At 39.5% G+C, this 18,200-nt stretch overlaps 1 protein-coding gene across 1 annotated transcript in view; it reads left to right on the top strand.

Moving 5' to 3' along the window:
* The window catches only part of lrp1aa (low density lipoprotein receptor-related protein 1Aa), a 258,152-nt gene that overhangs the window by 218,733 nt on the left and 21,219 nt on the right, over positions 1-18,200 (top strand). The window contains 12 exon segments of the mRNA XM_036560017.1: positions 2,221-2,409; positions 3,919-4,067; positions 5,141-5,234; positions 6,599-6,715; positions 7,539-7,658; positions 8,478-8,600; positions 8,706-8,831; positions 9,530-9,646; positions 14,898-15,004; positions 15,380-15,512; positions 16,138-16,260; positions 17,685-17,807. Of these exon segments, the coding sequence (XP_036415910.1) occupies positions 2,221-2,409; positions 3,919-4,067; positions 5,141-5,234; positions 6,599-6,715; positions 7,539-7,658; positions 8,478-8,600; positions 8,706-8,831; positions 9,530-9,646; positions 14,898-15,004; positions 15,380-15,512; positions 16,138-16,260; positions 17,685-17,807 (1,521 nt within the window).

Here is an 18,200-nt window from a genome sequence, read left to right on the forward strand (position 1 = left end):
GAATTTAGGACAGTAGCTATTACAGAATAACAGTTCCTAACTTCATCATCTTATCATTAACTCCAGATAATAATGCAGTATTACACGAACATCCTAACTAGAATAAATCTCCTAAATACTGTCCTAACTTTAGGATAAACCCCAGCAGTGTCCTAACTTCTGTTTAAGTATCCATTTCTATCATTTTTAGGCAGCTGTGTCCGGCAGCATAGATCACTACTAGCATTATGATGCTACATTTATTTATACTGTAAAATGCTGCTTTTACCTATGAGACCTTTTTCTTTTCTAACTATGCGTTTTAAAAATCTCAGACACTGCAGACACGATCTCCACCGTCCCCTCTTATTACCTTCATGTGTTAATGTTGATGAAAAAATATTACAGAGATGGTGGTGAATAATGAAGAGACAGAGCTGAACGTGAGTCTGTTTATGAGGAGGAATAACGTTAGCGCACTTGACTAAAGTGTTTGGGAAATGGAGACTGAAACTGGGTGGTGGCGACACTTTGATAAACAGCAGGGGGCGCTCTCACAGTATTCACAGCTTACAGTTTATCACCTTTTTTACATCAGTAACAGCTGTAACTTACATTTTCAATAATTTTATGATTACGTTTATGTTTCAGCTATGCGTGTATGGTTGTTTGCTAGGAAACAGAAATGACAGCTGATTGTCGGCTTTGAGTAAGATTTCCTAACTGGAGATAAGATGCTGTAAGATAAGATAAAATTCTTAAATGTAGAGCTGGGCGATGTGAGGGAGAATGTAATATTGTGATACTTCAACAGGTTTTCAAGATATACGATACATCACAGTATTTGTTTCCTGACATCTGATAAGTTGGAACAGACAAAGTAGTACCACATAAGAAAAAAAACACTTTCCAAAACTGTGAGCTGCACTGAATTAATACAGTCAAATAAGTCTGATTATGCTGATTACATAATTAATAATTAATGGTATAGGTATGTTGTTTGACATGATCACATGATGTGTTTTGATTGGCTGTTTCATGAAACTGTTGCAGCTGAGTTTCATATGAGTTGCAGGACACTTTACATTATACGTAACTCAAATGTTCCATGTAGGTTTTAAGCAACTAAAGTTGCATGAAAGTTCCACTGCGAAAAGCCCTATTTAGATGACATGAGGAGGTGGGTCATGTAATCTTTACTGATTTTTAGTCCTGCCCTAATGCGCCATGTCAGTGTTTTTTACTGACTGCGCTCCCACTTCAGTAAAGATGCTGATGCCTTTTATCTTCTATAAAACAAGCTGTAGAAATAAACACAGATTATATTAATCCAGCGTGAATCAAAATGTCATTAAAAACTTTAAAACATTTTCTGTGGAAAAGCAACTTCTTAAGTATTTGCTTGTGCTCTCTGGCTAAAATCAAGCCGATGTGTTTTGTCCTCCTCAGATGTCCCACTCAGAATGTTAAAACATAAAAATTACTGAAAGAAGTTTGCTTTTATGCTGAGATGTTGACCGTTGGCTGTGAATTCCCAAGCTAATGATAATGCTAATGTAATGCTAATGATACATTGCTTTCACTTCAGACAGCACGACAGATGGTCTGGGTAAATGGGATAGTAGCCAAATTAAATGTGTTTCTGCTCGTTTCTGGAGGGCAGCATGTAAATCGAGTAGCTGTTTCCATCTCTGTCATTAATACCCAGGTATCTTCTCCTGTGTGAATCGCTCATAAACATTACAGACCTGCAGTAAACTCACATTACCCACCTCGCCATGGAAATCTAATCCTGACCGAACAGAGCTTAATAACTGGGCTGGGATATACAATTTTGATTTTGATTTGACTGCTTTGAAGTATGTTAATTCAGTATACAACACATTATCCCACTGCTCACAATTGTAACCGAAAATAAAGCAAACTTTATCATATACTTTTCCATGAAAATAAAAAAAAAACAATTGATTATTTCCAAGAGTTACCAGTGACACATAATCTGGATATAGGAAAAATTTGTGATTAAATGGGTTGAGAGAGAAAATGTGAGAGTATGCAAAATTCATGTAGGCATATCCCTTTACATAAAAAGAAATCTGCTACCTGAGTCTGATGTTATACATGAAAAATCATCCTGAACTCGGGTAGCAGAACTTTTGTGTAACTTCTATTTTTATCCCACCTCTGCTTCTGTTTGTTTTTGCTCGTTAATGAACGCAGTCTGTTTGACGTCTCCTGCAGTTCTGAATCAGGACATCCCGCACATTTTCGCCATGACTCTGTTTGAGGAATACATCTACTGGACCGACTGGGAGACCAAATCCATCAATAGAGCGCACAAGACCCTCGGCACCAACAAGACCATGCTGATCAGCACCCTGCACAGACCCATGGACATTCACATCTACCACCCGTACAGACAACCTGAGGGTGAGGACACACTCGCACCCACAAAACACCTGTACTTTTCAACAAGCTGTGTTAAAGGTGCAGTATGTAAGATTTAAGGGGAGCAGAAATGGAATTGGTTAGCTTAGAATGAGCCCCTCATATCTACGTAGGGAGCAGCTCCTCTTCTAACAGAGGCCGAGATCGGGACAGGCGATGGCAAAAAACCCGGCGGCCACCATAGGTTCTGCTACACGCTTGGAAAAGGAGAGATGAAAGAAGGGATTCAGTTGGTTGCAATCTGCTCACCACTAAATATTACACACTGCACCTTTAATTGAAGTGTAACTCCAGATATTCGTTCAGTTGGAGTTTTCCTGCCGTAGATGTTCAGCTGGGTTGATATCTGGTGACTGTGAAGGCAGTAGCATATGATTTACATCATTTTATACTCAGCAAAACATTGTGGCCACTGCTGCCCTGTGAATGAGGCACTGACCACTCCCAGCAGGATAGAGAATATTAAGGTGGACCCAAACCGTACCAGTAAAATTCCCCCTCAAGCATTCTTGATGACCACCTCTCTGTAGACCAGTGCTGATGGTTTTCACACCACTGACCTCTCAGATGGTCATTCGTCTTTTTGATGAGGGGTTTACGCACTGCAGCTCTACCTTAATATCCGTCTCTGTGTGGTTGTAGTCGGATTGTTCTTGCTGATACAGTCTGCTCACGTCCTGCATTGACGCACCTGAGGAACAGCTGCTCATACATAGTGCACTAATGCATGAACGTCCGCTTCAATGTCCAGCCCTGTTTACTGATGTCTTTCCGCAGATCTGAATGCAGAGGTCATTTTAGTCACTGTTCCTGATAAAAAACAGTTGAGCACTCATTGTGACTGAAGCTCTTGCCTTCGTTGCCCCAATAATGAACCCTCTTTCAAAGTTCAGAGGCACTTAGATCTTTCGCTCTTGCCATTTTGATGCATTTTTATAGCATCACAGAGCATGATAGGATGTTAACTGCTTAATTGTGCCAATCAGTACACCTGTCTGGAAGCATCCACCTATTTATTCAGGTGTATTTCAGTGGCAGGATCCCTGATCTATTAGTCAAAACTGCAAAAAATGATATCAAACAAGTGAAAACATCTTAAATCATTAATACATCTAATATTCCACATTATGGGATTGTTGTAAGAATGTTATAAGGTGATTTAAACTATTTCTAAACATTTTTATCTAGTGAAAGTTTTCCACTGGTAGATAATTTTCCCTTGTTTTAAATATTGTTTCTTGAATTAAGCAAAATAATCTGCTTTGTTTCTTAAAATAAAATAATCTGCTGATGTAGTAAGACACTTTTAATAAATAAAATGACTTAAAACTAGTAAACATATGCAGAAATAGTTTAAACATGCTTATCATACTCATCCAACAATATCATAATGTGAAATATTGGATATGTTGGATAGATTTAAGATGTTCACTTGCTTAGATCTCTTTGCTTGCAGTGAAATATTAACTTATGTGCTTTCTTATTCCCTAGTAACGAACCACCCATGCCAGACGGACAACGGCGGCTGCAGTAACCTGTGCCTGCTCTCCCCTGGCGGAGGCTACAAGTGTGCCTGTCCCACCAACTTCTACCTGGCTGCTGATGGAAAGCAATGCATGTCCAACTGCACCGCCAGCCAGGTGCGTTCACTTTAAGGAGTAGTTTTCCAAAAATCTCAATTGCATTGTTTTCTCTCTCAAATGTAGTCAATCAAGACACATTTGGTGAAGTTTGCCTCTTTAGTTTTAGCTTTGGAGTTGCAAGGCCTAGGTAGTAGCTTACTACGGAAGCCTGCAGACCACCAAATAGCATCTGACTGCATGTCTAAATCATCACTCGCCTCAAACCATGTGGAGTTGTTCAGTAATTACTAATTGATAGTATTCTGATGACGTCACAATCATTTTGCCACCGTTTTGGTTGATAACTTCAGGTTCATTCAGTAAAATTAGTTTGTAATGAGATAACAAATTCATAACTGATCCAGCAAAGGCAGTAAAACATGTTTTAAAACACTTTTTAAATCTGACTTTAAAGTATATTAACTGATATATTTCAATGTATTGATTTGATTTTATTTGATTTGTTGCTGTAGTGATAACAAATGAAAGCTGCATTACTAGCGCCTTGTCCCAAACTGCATACTAGCTCACTAAATAGTGTGTAAAAAATAGTGCATATGCCATTAGAAGTGCATAGGTGAAGTGTAATAGGTGAAGTACAGAAGTGTGTGGTTTGAGACGCGACGTTAGTTCAGCCAGTGAGACGCGTTCAACAGCTGCTCTGCTGCGCTGCTCGTAAACAACTTAAAGCAACAGTTTAAAGTATTTGCTGTTTAAGAAGCATTTTTGAAGTAAATTAATGCATTTATTGAGCTAAACTGTTGGTGGCTTTGTATTGGCCAACTTGCAAAAACGTGCTATTTTTAAGGTGCCTCAGTGTAACTGCAGCCCCATTTAACGTGGAATGGAAAATTCAAATGAGAAGCTGGTGAATAAGATGCTGACTTCAGCTTTATACCTGTGTATGAGTTTATTATTTAAGAGCTTTGGCTGTTTTTGAAGCCACTTTTATCAGTTTTTATAAAATATCACAAACTGGAATGTTCTGAACCCTTAACATAACTGTGACATAACTATGTAATCTGTCAGAGGAACTGTGATCCCCTTCCATTCTCACTTCTTGCTGTTCTTCAAATTCTTTTCCCCTGCAGTTTGTTTGCAAGAACGACAAGTGCATCCCGTTCTGGTGGAAGTGTGACACAGAGGACGACTGTGGTGACCGGTCAGATGAGCCGGCAGACTGCCGTAAGTCCATCAGCTCTGGGAAATGATCCGAGAGGACTGTGCTGTTTGTTCGGGCTCCTTATGAAAGACAGATATTTCCTACACTGTCTGCCCAAAATGAGTCAGATGTCCCTTCTAATGAGTGAATTCAGCTATCCTTGTAACTTTGTATAATCTCCATAGAAAAGCATTGACTAATCGAAAGGGATGTGCTGAGTCACCATGCTCAGTGCCCAGTGTGGGCTAGAGGGGTATAAAGTATTGGGCTGTGAAACAGTGGGACTGTGTTCTCTGGAGTGATGGAGCTCCATCCAATACCTTTAGGATGAGTTGGAGTGATCCAGAACTGACCATCCAACATCAGTACCTGACCTCACTAATGCTCACTTAGATCCTCATAGCAGTGTTCCAACATCGTGTCCACTTTTCCTCCACTTTTCCACTTTTCCTCAGAAAGGCTGGTGGGCATTTCTGTGTCGTTATGGAAATGGAGGAGCCGTACTGAACATATCAGAGGCTCTAAACAATCTGATATGCTTTTTGTTGCACAGAAGGCAAGGCAACTTTATTTATATAGCACCTTTCTTACACTGCTATCATTCAAAGTGCTTTACAATTGAGAAAATAGTCATTTAAAAAAGTAAAGGAGAACAGAAATTAAAAACATGATTAAAACAGTAGTTTAAAAAAACAGTAGTAGTAAAACAGCAGCAGTCGTCCACACAAGCTAGAGAGTTAACCCTCTCAATCTCACTAGCAAAGTAACCAACAAGCTTCGTATGGTTTAAATTTTACCTTCACGCTTGAATCATTTTAACCTCCCTCCAAATCCTCACAGTCAGCATGTTCATTATTATGTAAAACTGTCATGGATTCAGTGAAGAGAAAGAGAGCTGCCGTTTCTGTCCACTGCGAGAAAGTTATGTTTATTGTTTGTGACGAAGGCCAGTCTGCCATTGCCTGATTGACTGAGTGCAGTGCAGCTGCCACATTTATTTGTATAAAGTTGAAATCTGCTGAACTTTTGGCCATGTGACCAGGCAGATTTCTCCACAGCGCAAACCATCATTGACCACACGGTGCGGCAGAGCTCTCCATTGAAATGAATAGGATGCAGTGAGGAGAAGTGGACACATACCGTAAAGCCTTCCCAGAAGAGTGGACTGTTACTGTGGCAAAATGGGACAAACTCACTACGAATACCTCTCATCTCGTTTCAAGAAACGCTGGACATTACACAAACTTCTGGACAGATAGTGTAGCATGATACACTTTGTTAAATGGCTCCCTTAACATTAAGCATTTAAAAACAGCAATACAAGCCATCTCGAAGCATACCGGCTGTGAAACAGAGTTTAAAGCACACATATTTTCTCATCCTGCAGCTGAGTTTAAGTGCAGGCCAGGCCAGTTCCAGTGCGGGACGGGTATCTGCACAAACCCAGCCTATATCTGCGACGGAGACAACGACTGTCAGGACAACTCGGACGAGGCTAACTGCGGTACAGCTCTCTCTCTCTATCTCTCTCTATCTCTCTCTCTCTCTCTCTCCCCTCTCTCTCTCTCTCTCTCTCTCTCTCTCCCTCTCTCACGCTCTCTTTTTCTCTTATCTTGTGCGTACACAAGGCTTCTATTATGCAGGTATCTACGCATGAAACAAGATACTTGATACAGTATTTACAGTGATTGTCATAACATGCAGTGTAACTATTGTGTAAGATGGCTATAACTAGTATTAAACTGTTCAAGATATAGTGAGGCACGGCACTTGTGATTGTAAAGAAGTAGAATGCCTTTAGGGGGGCAAAAATGCAAAAAATTGTGGTAATAAATAAACTGACAAAAAAAAAACAGAAATCATCAAATTTCAAACAATTTGGCAAATTGGCGCCACCCTGTGGAGAATATGTAACCTGCTAAATGTTACAAGTAACAAGCTTCACATCTTAGATAGACAGATGGATAGAAAGATAGATTAGATAGAATATTAGTTATTAAGGAGGGATTAAATAAAAGCTATGCATGTAGTTATTAATTCTGTAATTAGATTTATTTAATGATAAGTATAGATGAGTAGATACAAATTGTTAATTGCTTGTTAAAGAATCAATTCTGTAAGTATATTGATTGTTTGAATATTTGATATTTGGATGGATGGATGGAAGGATAAAATAGTTAATTCTGTAAATGGATTTGATTGTTTAATTATTAGTTAAAATAGACTGGTAGATGATTGATAGATAGATACAAGTATATAGTTATTGTTAATTCTGTAAATTGATCGATTGTGTAATTATTAATTATTAATGTGCACTTCGTCTCCAGATATCCATGTATGTCTGCCCAGTCAGTTTAAGTGCACCAACCCCAGCCGCTGCATTCCTGGCATCTTCCGCTGTAACGGCCAGGACAACTGTGGAGAGGGAGAGGACGAGAAAGACTGCCGTGAGTCTCTAGAACATTCTCCACTGCCTCTCTTAAAGGGATAGCTATTAAAAATAGTAAAATAATATGCTAATAATTACGGATATGTGAGCTAACTGAGCACATGAAACACACCAGCACATTTATAAATATAAACATATTTATAGTTATAAATCATAAAACTCATAATATTAATAACATGATTTGCTTATAAAGGGGGTAAACTGGCATTTTACTTCCTTGACAAAGTTGACTTAAACCTAAGAGATGTAAGAGATGTTTTATGTGAACAATATTAAAGTTTCAAAACACACTATTCAGTCCGTACAGTCTGCAAGTAAAACTGATCTGCAGAAGCAGCTCTTTTTAAATTCACTGTCTTTGTGATGTCGTGAAAACTTAGGCATTTACATAAATCTGCCTACAGCAGTTTAGCCCCACTAAGATGCTCTGCGTCTCGGCTCAAACACAGCACAGGTTAATCAAGCCCTGTTAATCCTCCAGATACAGTCATGGGCAAAAGTTTGAACACCCCAGTCAAATCCCATGTTGTTGTTGATGTTCTAAGTGAAAATAAGTTAACGCGTCATCTACAGAGACTCACTTCTGCACATTTATTATCACTATCTGCATATTTATTTACTGAATTTAACATATTTGAAAAATAAAGCATAAAATGGGACTGTTCAGAAGATACGGCACATTTCATACATGACAGCAGAGATTTCCTTTTTTTAATATGTTTAAAAACCATTTTAAATATTTTATCATTGTATGTATCGCCCAACTCTAACAGGAACTTTCACTCTAAAGTGCAGTTTGTCCTCTGTTTCCATGTAGCGGAGGTGACGTGTGCTCCGAACCAGTTCCAGTGCACCATCACCAAGCGCTGTATCCCACGAGTGTGGATGTGTGACCGGGATAACGACTGTGTGGACGGATCAGACGAACCCGCAAACTGCAGTAAGTTGATTTTCCTCCATATTTCAGCTCTCCGCAGTAAACAGAGTGCTTAACGCTAGAACAGGCTGCTGTCAACACCGTCACCACGTCTCTCCCCCTCTGCAGCTCAGATGACGTGCGGTGTGGACGAGTTCCGCTGTAAGGACTCCGGGCGCTGTATCCCCGCCCGCTGGAAGTGTGACGGAGAGGACGACTGTGGAGACTCATCTGATGAGCCCAAAGAGGAGTGTGGTGAGTCTGAGGGCTAAACTCATTTAAAACAAATAAACAAATACTGAGCAAAACCGAACAGTTAAATAGAAATACAGGACGTATTGTGAAAGTTTTGTCTGAGCACTTTTCTTCAAAGTTATGTCCTGTATACCCACAGAATTTCCACATTGAATTTGAACAGTACATTTTAAGTAACTGCTCTAAATAATTCAGTATTTACTATGAAATATTCTGTGCAATGAATTAATCAGTATCTGCTATAAATTATTCAGTATCTGCTATGAATTATTCAGTACAATGAATGATTTAGTCTCTATTATGCATTATTCAGTTACTACAATTAATTATTAGGTATCTATTATGAATTACTTAGTATCTACTATGAATTATTCAATATGTACTATGAATGATTCAGGGTCTGCTATGAATGATTCAGTATCTACTATGAATTATTTAGTACCTACTATGAATTTTGCTGTAAATGCTGTTGCTAAAGTGAAACTTTTGTGTAATTTATGTAGTTCTGAGAGTGAGGAACAGAATGTTAGAGTTTAACAGATCATTTTAATACAAATATATCTATCAATATTTATCTAAACTCTAAGGGTATTTATGTGGCTCCACACTTTGATTCCTCACTCTCAGAACTACAGAACTTCTATATTTAATAATAAACTTTTAAAAAGTAGATTGTCAGCTAGCCTGTTTGTGTGCAGATGAGCGGACGTGTGAGCCCTATCAGTTCCGCTGTAAGAACAACCGCTGTGTTCCTGGACGCTGGCAGTGCGACTATGACAACGACTGTGGGGACAACTCTGATGAAGATGACTGTGGTAGGTGCCTTCAGAGGAGAAGAACTGTGGGTGTGTTTGTGGGTGTGTGTGGGTGTTGGAGCTGAGCTGTTTACTTTTAGTCCTTCAGATTAACACAGCAGGACTCAACAAAACATCCAATATCAAAACACCTGTTAGACTACTGATACTGTTACTGACTACTGTTAGACCCTCGACTTGTATCTATTCAGAGCCCTTTAACTGGAGAATTACTGTGTTTATTTCACATTGTGTCGTCTAATGTTGACATTTGTTGACATTCCTCATCTCGATCTGCTGTATCTGTAGCGTGTGGTTCATTACCATGATCAGTGGTTTTGTTGTTTCCCTGTACTTAGAAAAGAAAGCAAAGCTTGCTCATTCAGAACATACTGATTGAATCCGGTATGCAGGTGCAGCAGGTTGATCAGGTTGAAACTGCAGGAACTTTTCTTTAAAGCATTTAAATATCATTGAATGTCTGTCGTGTCTATTTGGTCATGTTTCTGTTTGGCTTACAGTGTGCAAGTTATCATCTATAGCTCTGTTGGAGCTGGATTAGTTTTGACAGAGGAGGTCCTGTAATGTATTTTGTGTGTGATTTGATTGGACGAATCATACTGGATAAAAGTTCTGTGTAAATTTCTCCAAATTACCTCAAGATCGAAACATAATCGTGCAGACATTTCCATCAACATAATGTGACAGACGCTACACTTCAAATCAATAACAACATGCTAAAGGGCAAATAGACAACACTCTTAGAAAAGATGGTTCTTAAGGGTTCTTTAGTAAAGACAGTGGTTCTGTATAGAACAATGAACACTCAGAACCATTTGCATGATTAAGTGGTCCTTCAGATTGATGGAGAATGTGTTGTATATGGTTCTACAGTCTTAAAATAGGTGATTCTTCAAGGGTTCGTTAGTAAAGAAAGTGGTTCTATATAGAACCTTAAACACTCAAGGAACCCTTTGCGTGATTGAAGCGTTCTTTGCATCGTGAAATCGTTCTTAAGACTGATGGAGAATGTGCTGAAGATGGTTCTGTATAGAGCCTTTTTGAAAAGCGTTCTGTATAGCACCCAAAAGGGTTCTTCTATTGTTGCAATGTCAAGCTTGTAATGATAAGAACCCTTTTTGGTGCTGTACAAAATCGTTTTCAAAAAGGTTCTATATAGGACCATATACCATACATTCTCCATTAGTCTGAAGAACCGTTTCACCATGCAAAGAACTATTTAAGCATGCAAGTGTTTTTTTGAGTGTCTATGGTTCTATATAGAACTATTGGTCATACTAAAGAACCCTTGCAGGATATGGTTCTATAGAACGTTATGGTAAATTAAGATACTCAATTTTCCTTCTTATAATTCATCCTTCAGCAAATAGGTTGTGGATTTCAGTAGACTCTTCATAAACCTGAGGATTATAATATTATCATTATATTAAACATATTATATTGCAGTAATATTTTATATCAAAGCTTAACTTTCTTTAGGTTGCAAAAAAAAGGAGAAAAAAATGACTGTTGGTTTGAGCAGGACTGCTATTACTGAGGGAGCTCAGAGTTCGGACAGCTATAGAAGATAATTAAAACAGGATTATTACTGAGCAGACTGTAAAAACTACGGTCATTACAAGTTCATACTGGTTTTAGATCAAAGACCTCATCTGTGATCACTCAGATTGCAGCTCCTCCCCAGATAAAACTAATCCAGCTTCAACAAGGCTAATAATCAACCCATACTTCACCATAAATAAGCTGCTCATGTTCTCTCGTTGCTGTGTACAGCACTGTGCAAAGGTCTCGGGCAAATATGCACATTGGTTAAAACTATTTGTCTTGGCAACACAACAAGTATCATTAGAATAAATAAAAATAAACATCAATACAGTAAAAATAACAAGAATCTTCTAGTGTAAAGAACACAGTTTGGTTCCACATTTCTCCTCTAGACATAATGAAGTATAAATTAGATAAAACAGGTACTTGATAGCATATAACTACTAATAGTACTGGATTTAATCAAGGAGGGGGCAGGAACAACACTGGTTAAACACACTGACACACTTATAACAACACATTTTATTTATATAGCACCTTCCAAAGCTCAAAGTGCTTAACAAAAAACAAAGGAAAGTACTATATGTTAAAATAAACACACAAGCAAACACACATAAATTAACATTAATGGATGTGAAATCCTCTGACATGCCGAAATAGTCATGGGACAGGAGCTAGTATTGTGTAGGACCCCCTGCAGCAACTCAACGTGGCATCAATCCCTCAAGTGGACAGAAGCCGTCTTGGGTGTGAATGGACCTCTCTAACACGTCCCATGAATGCTCAATTGGGCTCATGTCGGGTGAACATGCAGGACACACCATTCGTCAGAACTCTCCAGAATGCTCCAATTGGGCTCGACAGCATGGTGCAATATCCTGCTGGAATATCCCATCATTGTGGGGGTACATGAAGTCCATGAAAAGCTGCAAATGGTCACAAAGCAGTGAAACGTAGCAGTCAGCTGTAAATGATGTGTTCAGGAGGACCAGTGGACCCAACCCATGCCATGAGAACACACCCCACATCAGTATGGAACCACCACCAGCCTGGACAATGCCTTGCTGACAACTGGGGTTCATGGCTTCATGGGGTCTGCACCACACACGAAACCTACCACCAGCCCGAAACAGTTGGTACCGTGACTCATCAGACAAGGCCACGTGTTGCCAGTCCTCTAGCAACCTCACAAGCCCAGGTGAGGCACTGTGTCCGGTGTTGTGATGTTAACAGAGGCACTATGGTGGATTTCTGCTCCCATATCCCATGGAAGTTGAAGCACACTGCACTGACCTGCAGGATATGCATGTTGGGCCTCCTGCATTGAATGGGGATGTGATTTCTACCAGAGTCGCTTGTCTGTTTGCACGGCCAGTTCTAGCCAGACGCTGCCAGTCACAATCATTAAGCACCTGTGGATGGCCACTGCACTGTCCACTGTGGGTGGTAATGCCTTCTATTCCTGGTATTATACAGGTGTGAACATTCCCAAGTTGTCCCCTGAGGTAATGCCAGTTCATAATCAATTTACATACTGCTATCCCATGACTTTTGGCATGTCTGTGTGATAAAATACAAAAGGACATGAAACGAGAAACAAGAAGCACATGAAAGAACATAAGGACATATAATAAGAAATAAATGATATAAATTAACATACAGTAAGAATAAAAATACAAGAGCAGATTAGCAACAGTGTGCATCCATAAAAAGGTGAGTTTTAAGAATAGATTTTAAAAACTTCAGACTGTCTTCAGTACCACAAACAGACCACAGCTAGCTGACCACAGGCCAATATGAAGTTAAAAGTCCAGATATAAGCACTACTTCTTATATTAATATTGTGTTTATTGTAATATTAGTGTTTTCTAAGCAAATAAACCCTCACTGCTCAGATAAACAGCTCTGTGAATGTCATTTTCTCAGCTGCTTAAATCTTTTGCGCAGTGCTGTATGTGCAGCTGCTGCTGTGTAAATAAAACACTGTGAAAGACTTCTTATCTTGGTTTTCTGCACTTTTCGGTTTTTGTTGTCATTCACACGTCTCACCCCATGTTACTTTTTTTATGCCTCATTTCACACTGGCACACTGACGCGACACAGAGGTAGGTTTCCATTTCCGAGATGTCTGCACTCATCCATTTCAGTGTCCGGCTCAGTGGAGCTTTAACCATTTAACAAGGCTTAAATATTGCTTTAATGGAGAATTACAACCATTTTTCAAAATTACTGCATAGTTCAGTGTGTGAGGTGTAAACTGAGTGATTCAGAGTGGTTTGGTGTGAAATGGTTCAGATGTCTTTACAGTGGTGGTGATAGGAACCAGGGGTCACCATGACTAGAAATATAGACATTTTATTTACTATCCAAAACCACCAGTGAACCTACACATGTCTTGTGAGTTTTATATGGAATGTTGATGATGGAAAAATTGTGTAAAATCTGAAATAATAAGTTTTCTTTGGGGATTATTTTGGATAAAAAAGTGTCTCAGACATCAGGCAGTGTATTCATAACTATTTTATGTAACTTTCTGTGAGGGACCACCACTGTGAACAATTCTGACTCGGTAAGTTGCTTTAGTCCGGAGCGTTTCACACCAAACCACTCTGAACGACTCTGGTTACATTCTAACCACTTAATTATGCAGAAATTTTAAAAAATCAGTGGAGTTCCGTTTTAACCACCTATTTTATTTGCTGATTTATTTTACAAACCTGTCCCCGTTCCCAATCCCAAACCCTCTTCCTCCTCTTTTGGACGTGCCGTGATATCCTGCTGTCCCTTCTAGGCTCCTGCAGCTCCTCTGTAGAGAACTCTGTTGTATACATATATATTTTTTTTTATACTGTTATTAATTAATTTTGCCTGTGATTAATAGTAAACATGTAAGCATGTAATCATTTTTACAAGTTTTTACAGCATATTTACAGCTCTTTTCTCTTTTCTTCCTTCTTTATTTCCCACCCCTTTCTCTTTTTCACTTTCCTTTTTCTTTCTCTCTTTTATTCTATCTCTTTCCTCACTTCTAATCCTCTTTTTCATTTCTCTCCCTCCCTCTTTTTCCCCATCTCTTTCTGTATCTCTCTCTTTCCTGTCTCTTTCTTTCTGTCTCTTTCTCTCTCACTTGCTCCCTCTACCCTTCTCTTTCTCTCCTTGTTCCTCTCTCTCCCTTCCTCTCCCTCTCTCTCTCTCCCCACTTTCTCTCTCTCCCCACTTTCTCTTTCTCTCTCTGTCTCTCTCTCTCCCTCACTCTCTCCCTCACTCTCTCCCTTTTGTCTTTCTCACTTTGTTTCTCTCTCTAACTCACTCTCTCCACTTTCTTTTGCTCTCTGCATCTCTCTCTTTCTTTCTTTCTTTCTTTCTGTCTCTCTCTTTCTTTCTTTCTTTCTCTTTCTGTCTCTCTCCCTCACTCTCCTTCTCTCTCTCTCTCTCTCTCTCTCTCTCTCTCTCTTTCTTTCTTTTTCTTTCTTTCTTTCTTTCTTTCTTTCTTTCTCCCTCTCTCCCTCCCTTCTCTCTTTCTCACTTTGTTTCTCTCTCTAACTCACTCTCTCCACTTTCTTTTGCTCTCTGCATCTCTGTCTTTCTTTCTTTCTTTCTTTCTTTCTTTCTCTTTCTTTTCTCTCTCTCTCTCTCCCTCCCTCTCTCCCTCCCTCCCTCTCTCCCTCTCTCTCTCTCCCTCCCTCTCTCCCTCCCTCCCTCTCAGTTCCCAGGCAGTGTTCTGAGAGTGAGTTTGCCTGCACTAACGGTCGCTGTATTGCTGGACGATGGAAGTGTGATGGTGACCACGACTGCGCTGACGGGTCAGATGAGGTGAAACATACACACGTGCACAGCAGCTCTGTCCCAATCAGCACTCTACACCCTGTCTAGAGCGTCTCAGTCCAAATTACAAATGCAGCTCGATAAAAAGTTACTTTAAAAATATATAAATACATAATTTGTGCCTGAATTTCATCTTCCCTGCCATGTTGGTCAAGCAGCTCTTAACAAACGTGTTCCCTCTAGTCCTCGCCCAGAGGCTGCAACAAAGGCCCATAGAGGGCGCTCTTTGAACAGTAAAAAGAGAAATGAGACATGCTGCAGCATCGCTGTCCTCTCAGACAGATACGTTACTCAGTAACATTACTCGTGTATTAATCTCCTAATTAATCTCACATATTAATGTGACATGATCTTGTCCTGCAGCACGGCTGTGATGTGAAGTGTGACGGTGACCAGTTTCAGTGTAAGAATGGTCACTGTATTCCGTTCCGCTGGAGATGTGACGCTGATCCTGACTGTATGGACGGCAGTGATGAGGAGAACTGTGGCAGTGGAGGTTAGTGTCTCTCTCTAAATGTAATCCGATCTGTGTGTAGCTGTAAAGCACGCACACACACATGCACACACGGCAAGCCAAACAGGACGTTATGTTGACAAAAGTATTGGGACACTACACATTACACCTACAGAAGGTTTTATCAAAACCAAAATAATATATATATATGTATATATATATATATATATATATATATATATATATCTCAACTGTATCTCCCAAAAAAATAACTTCACAGTAAAAATATTCTCAGCTTTAGCTCATGGTGTCCTAATGTATAGATTTTATTATTTTATTCCAGGTGATTTTGGAGCTATTCTATTCCTACTGTAGCATTTCTATTGGTCTGTTCATTATGAAAAAAAAAGAAAAAGAAAGAATCATGTTTTTGGTCAGCAACAAAAAACATATACAAAATGCAATACATATTTTTACATATAATAATCTGAAGCTGAGTGTCTGAAGCTCTCAGCGACGCTCAGTGTCTCTCTGTAGGTGGAAGGCCAAACGATTTCAGCGGCACAGTTCAGACTAAGAGTGCAGTGTTAATGTACATCGCTCTAACGCTCCGTAATGGCTGCGTGTGTGTGATGTGAATACTAACGTTGATGTTTTTGTGTCTCAGTGGGGCGACAGTGCCCTCATGATGAGTTCCAGTGTAACAACACGCTGTGTAAGCCACTGTCCTGGCAGTGTGACGGAGAGGACGACTGCGGAGACAACTCAGACGAGAACCCGGAGGAGTGCAGTACGAATCCCTCTCTCTCTCTCTCTCTCTCTCTCTCTCTCTCTCTCTCTCTCTCTCCATCCTTTCACACCTTTTCTATCCTTCTGTTCCTGCTTTAATGCAAAAATGATATCTTGGCCAATAAAGGCAACTTAAATGTAATTCTTCTCACTATGAAACATCTAATATATCACATACATATTTGCTTTACACTGTATATTTAACATTGCTCATTATGTCTCAATATACAGCATGAATATTATTAGAATATTGAACTTATTTCCACACGTTTTTACTTACTAAGTGTGACTGTCCTGCTGCACAGGCAGATGCTCGTGGCATTGCAGGGGTTCAAATCTGATACATCAGAGTACAGTGACCAGTACTGGCAGAATTTTTGACCCCTTAAAACTGGTATCAGTATCAGCCACAGACTGTCCATATCAGTTGGGCCCTTTATGTTTTAGACCACATATGTCAAACCTTAGACCTGTGGGTGAGATCAGGCCACGATCTTATTCAGCCTGCAAAACTATTTTAATTTTCTTTTATTATTAGATTGTTTCAGAATGCACTGCACTACAATCCCCAACATGCACTGCAACGCAATTTGTGCTCCCACCCCGGTTCCCCCAACAACAATCTATGGGACAGCGATTACCCCGCAATCTACCACACCGGTCACATCACCCAACACAGCAGCTGCATTTCAGCTGCAGTTCAACCAACATAAACACTATAAACACTTTTAACACTCAGAAAATGACCCGAAGAATGAACAAATTTGTTGCAGAGAAAAGATGTCTGGTGTCTAGATCAAACACCTAGGTAGGTTTAAAAGACCTTGGGACACTTTAGGTTATACTTTATTTGTATAGTACACTTTAGATGCTTTGTATGTAGTTAATTTACTTTTACGTTATATTCAACTAAATATCTACTAAATTGACCATAATTTTCTTTAACTCTAAACCTGGCTCTAATCCTAATCCTAACCTTAACCTCAACCTCAACACAAAACCTAATCCCAACCCTCACCCTGGCCCTAATCCCAACCCCAGCACCGTTTAGAATCAACTTTCTATGTTTCAGCGAATAGTTTGTTAATAGTTTGAACATCTGTAGATGATCTGTAGGCGACTATAGTGCACTATTCAAATAAAGTAAGACCCATTTTAGTGTTCATGTAATATTTCAAGGTTTAGTATGAGTGTCTATATTTTACTGTTGACATTTTGGCGTATTTTGAATAAAAATGGCCAGTTCAGGATAGAGCAGAATGTGATTGAAATATGAAATAAACTCATAGGCGTTTTCTGGCCCACAGAGTCATTGAGATTTTTAACATGGTCCTTTTTAGCAGACGGTTTCTCCTGCCAACATGTCATTTTTACTCCTATTGGTTCTTTGTTGTCTAACAGTAATATATTCTCTGTTTTTCTCAGAGAAGTTCCAGTGTCCTCCAACCAGGCCGTTCAGATGCCCCAATGGTCGTATTTGCCTGCCACAGTACAAACAGTGCGACGGTGTTGACAACTGTGGAGACAAAAGTGACGAAGAAAACTGCCGTGAGTTCCGTCCATTCTGCTGTCCTTCTGTTTTGGGAGCATAATTATGTGTTTTGTTCATTTTGAAAATAAGTTTAAACATCCTCCAAGCCCCATGTGTCAAACATGCTAAGTCAGGCCCGTGACACAGTCCTATTCGGTCCGTGAAATTATTTTAATTTTCTATTCTTATTAGCCCGTTTCACCCTGAGATGCACTACAGTCCCCAGCATGCACTGGAACATACTGTGCATTCTGACACCCAACAGCAATATATGGGCCAGCAGTTACACAAAAAGAAGATGCCTGGTGTCTAGTTCAAGCAAAAAGGCAAACAATTTATTTTTATTTAGAATTGATCTGAATAAGTATTCGGTGCTTATTTTTGCAGTTGCAGTTTTGGCATATTTTGAA

Source organism: Colossoma macropomum, unplaced genomic scaffold (genome assembly GCF_904425465.1).
Source record: "Colossoma macropomum unplaced genomic scaffold, Colossoma_macropomum, whole genome shotgun sequence".
Lineage (NCBI taxonomy): Eukaryota > Metazoa > Chordata > Actinopteri > Characiformes > Serrasalmidae > Colossoma > Colossoma macropomum.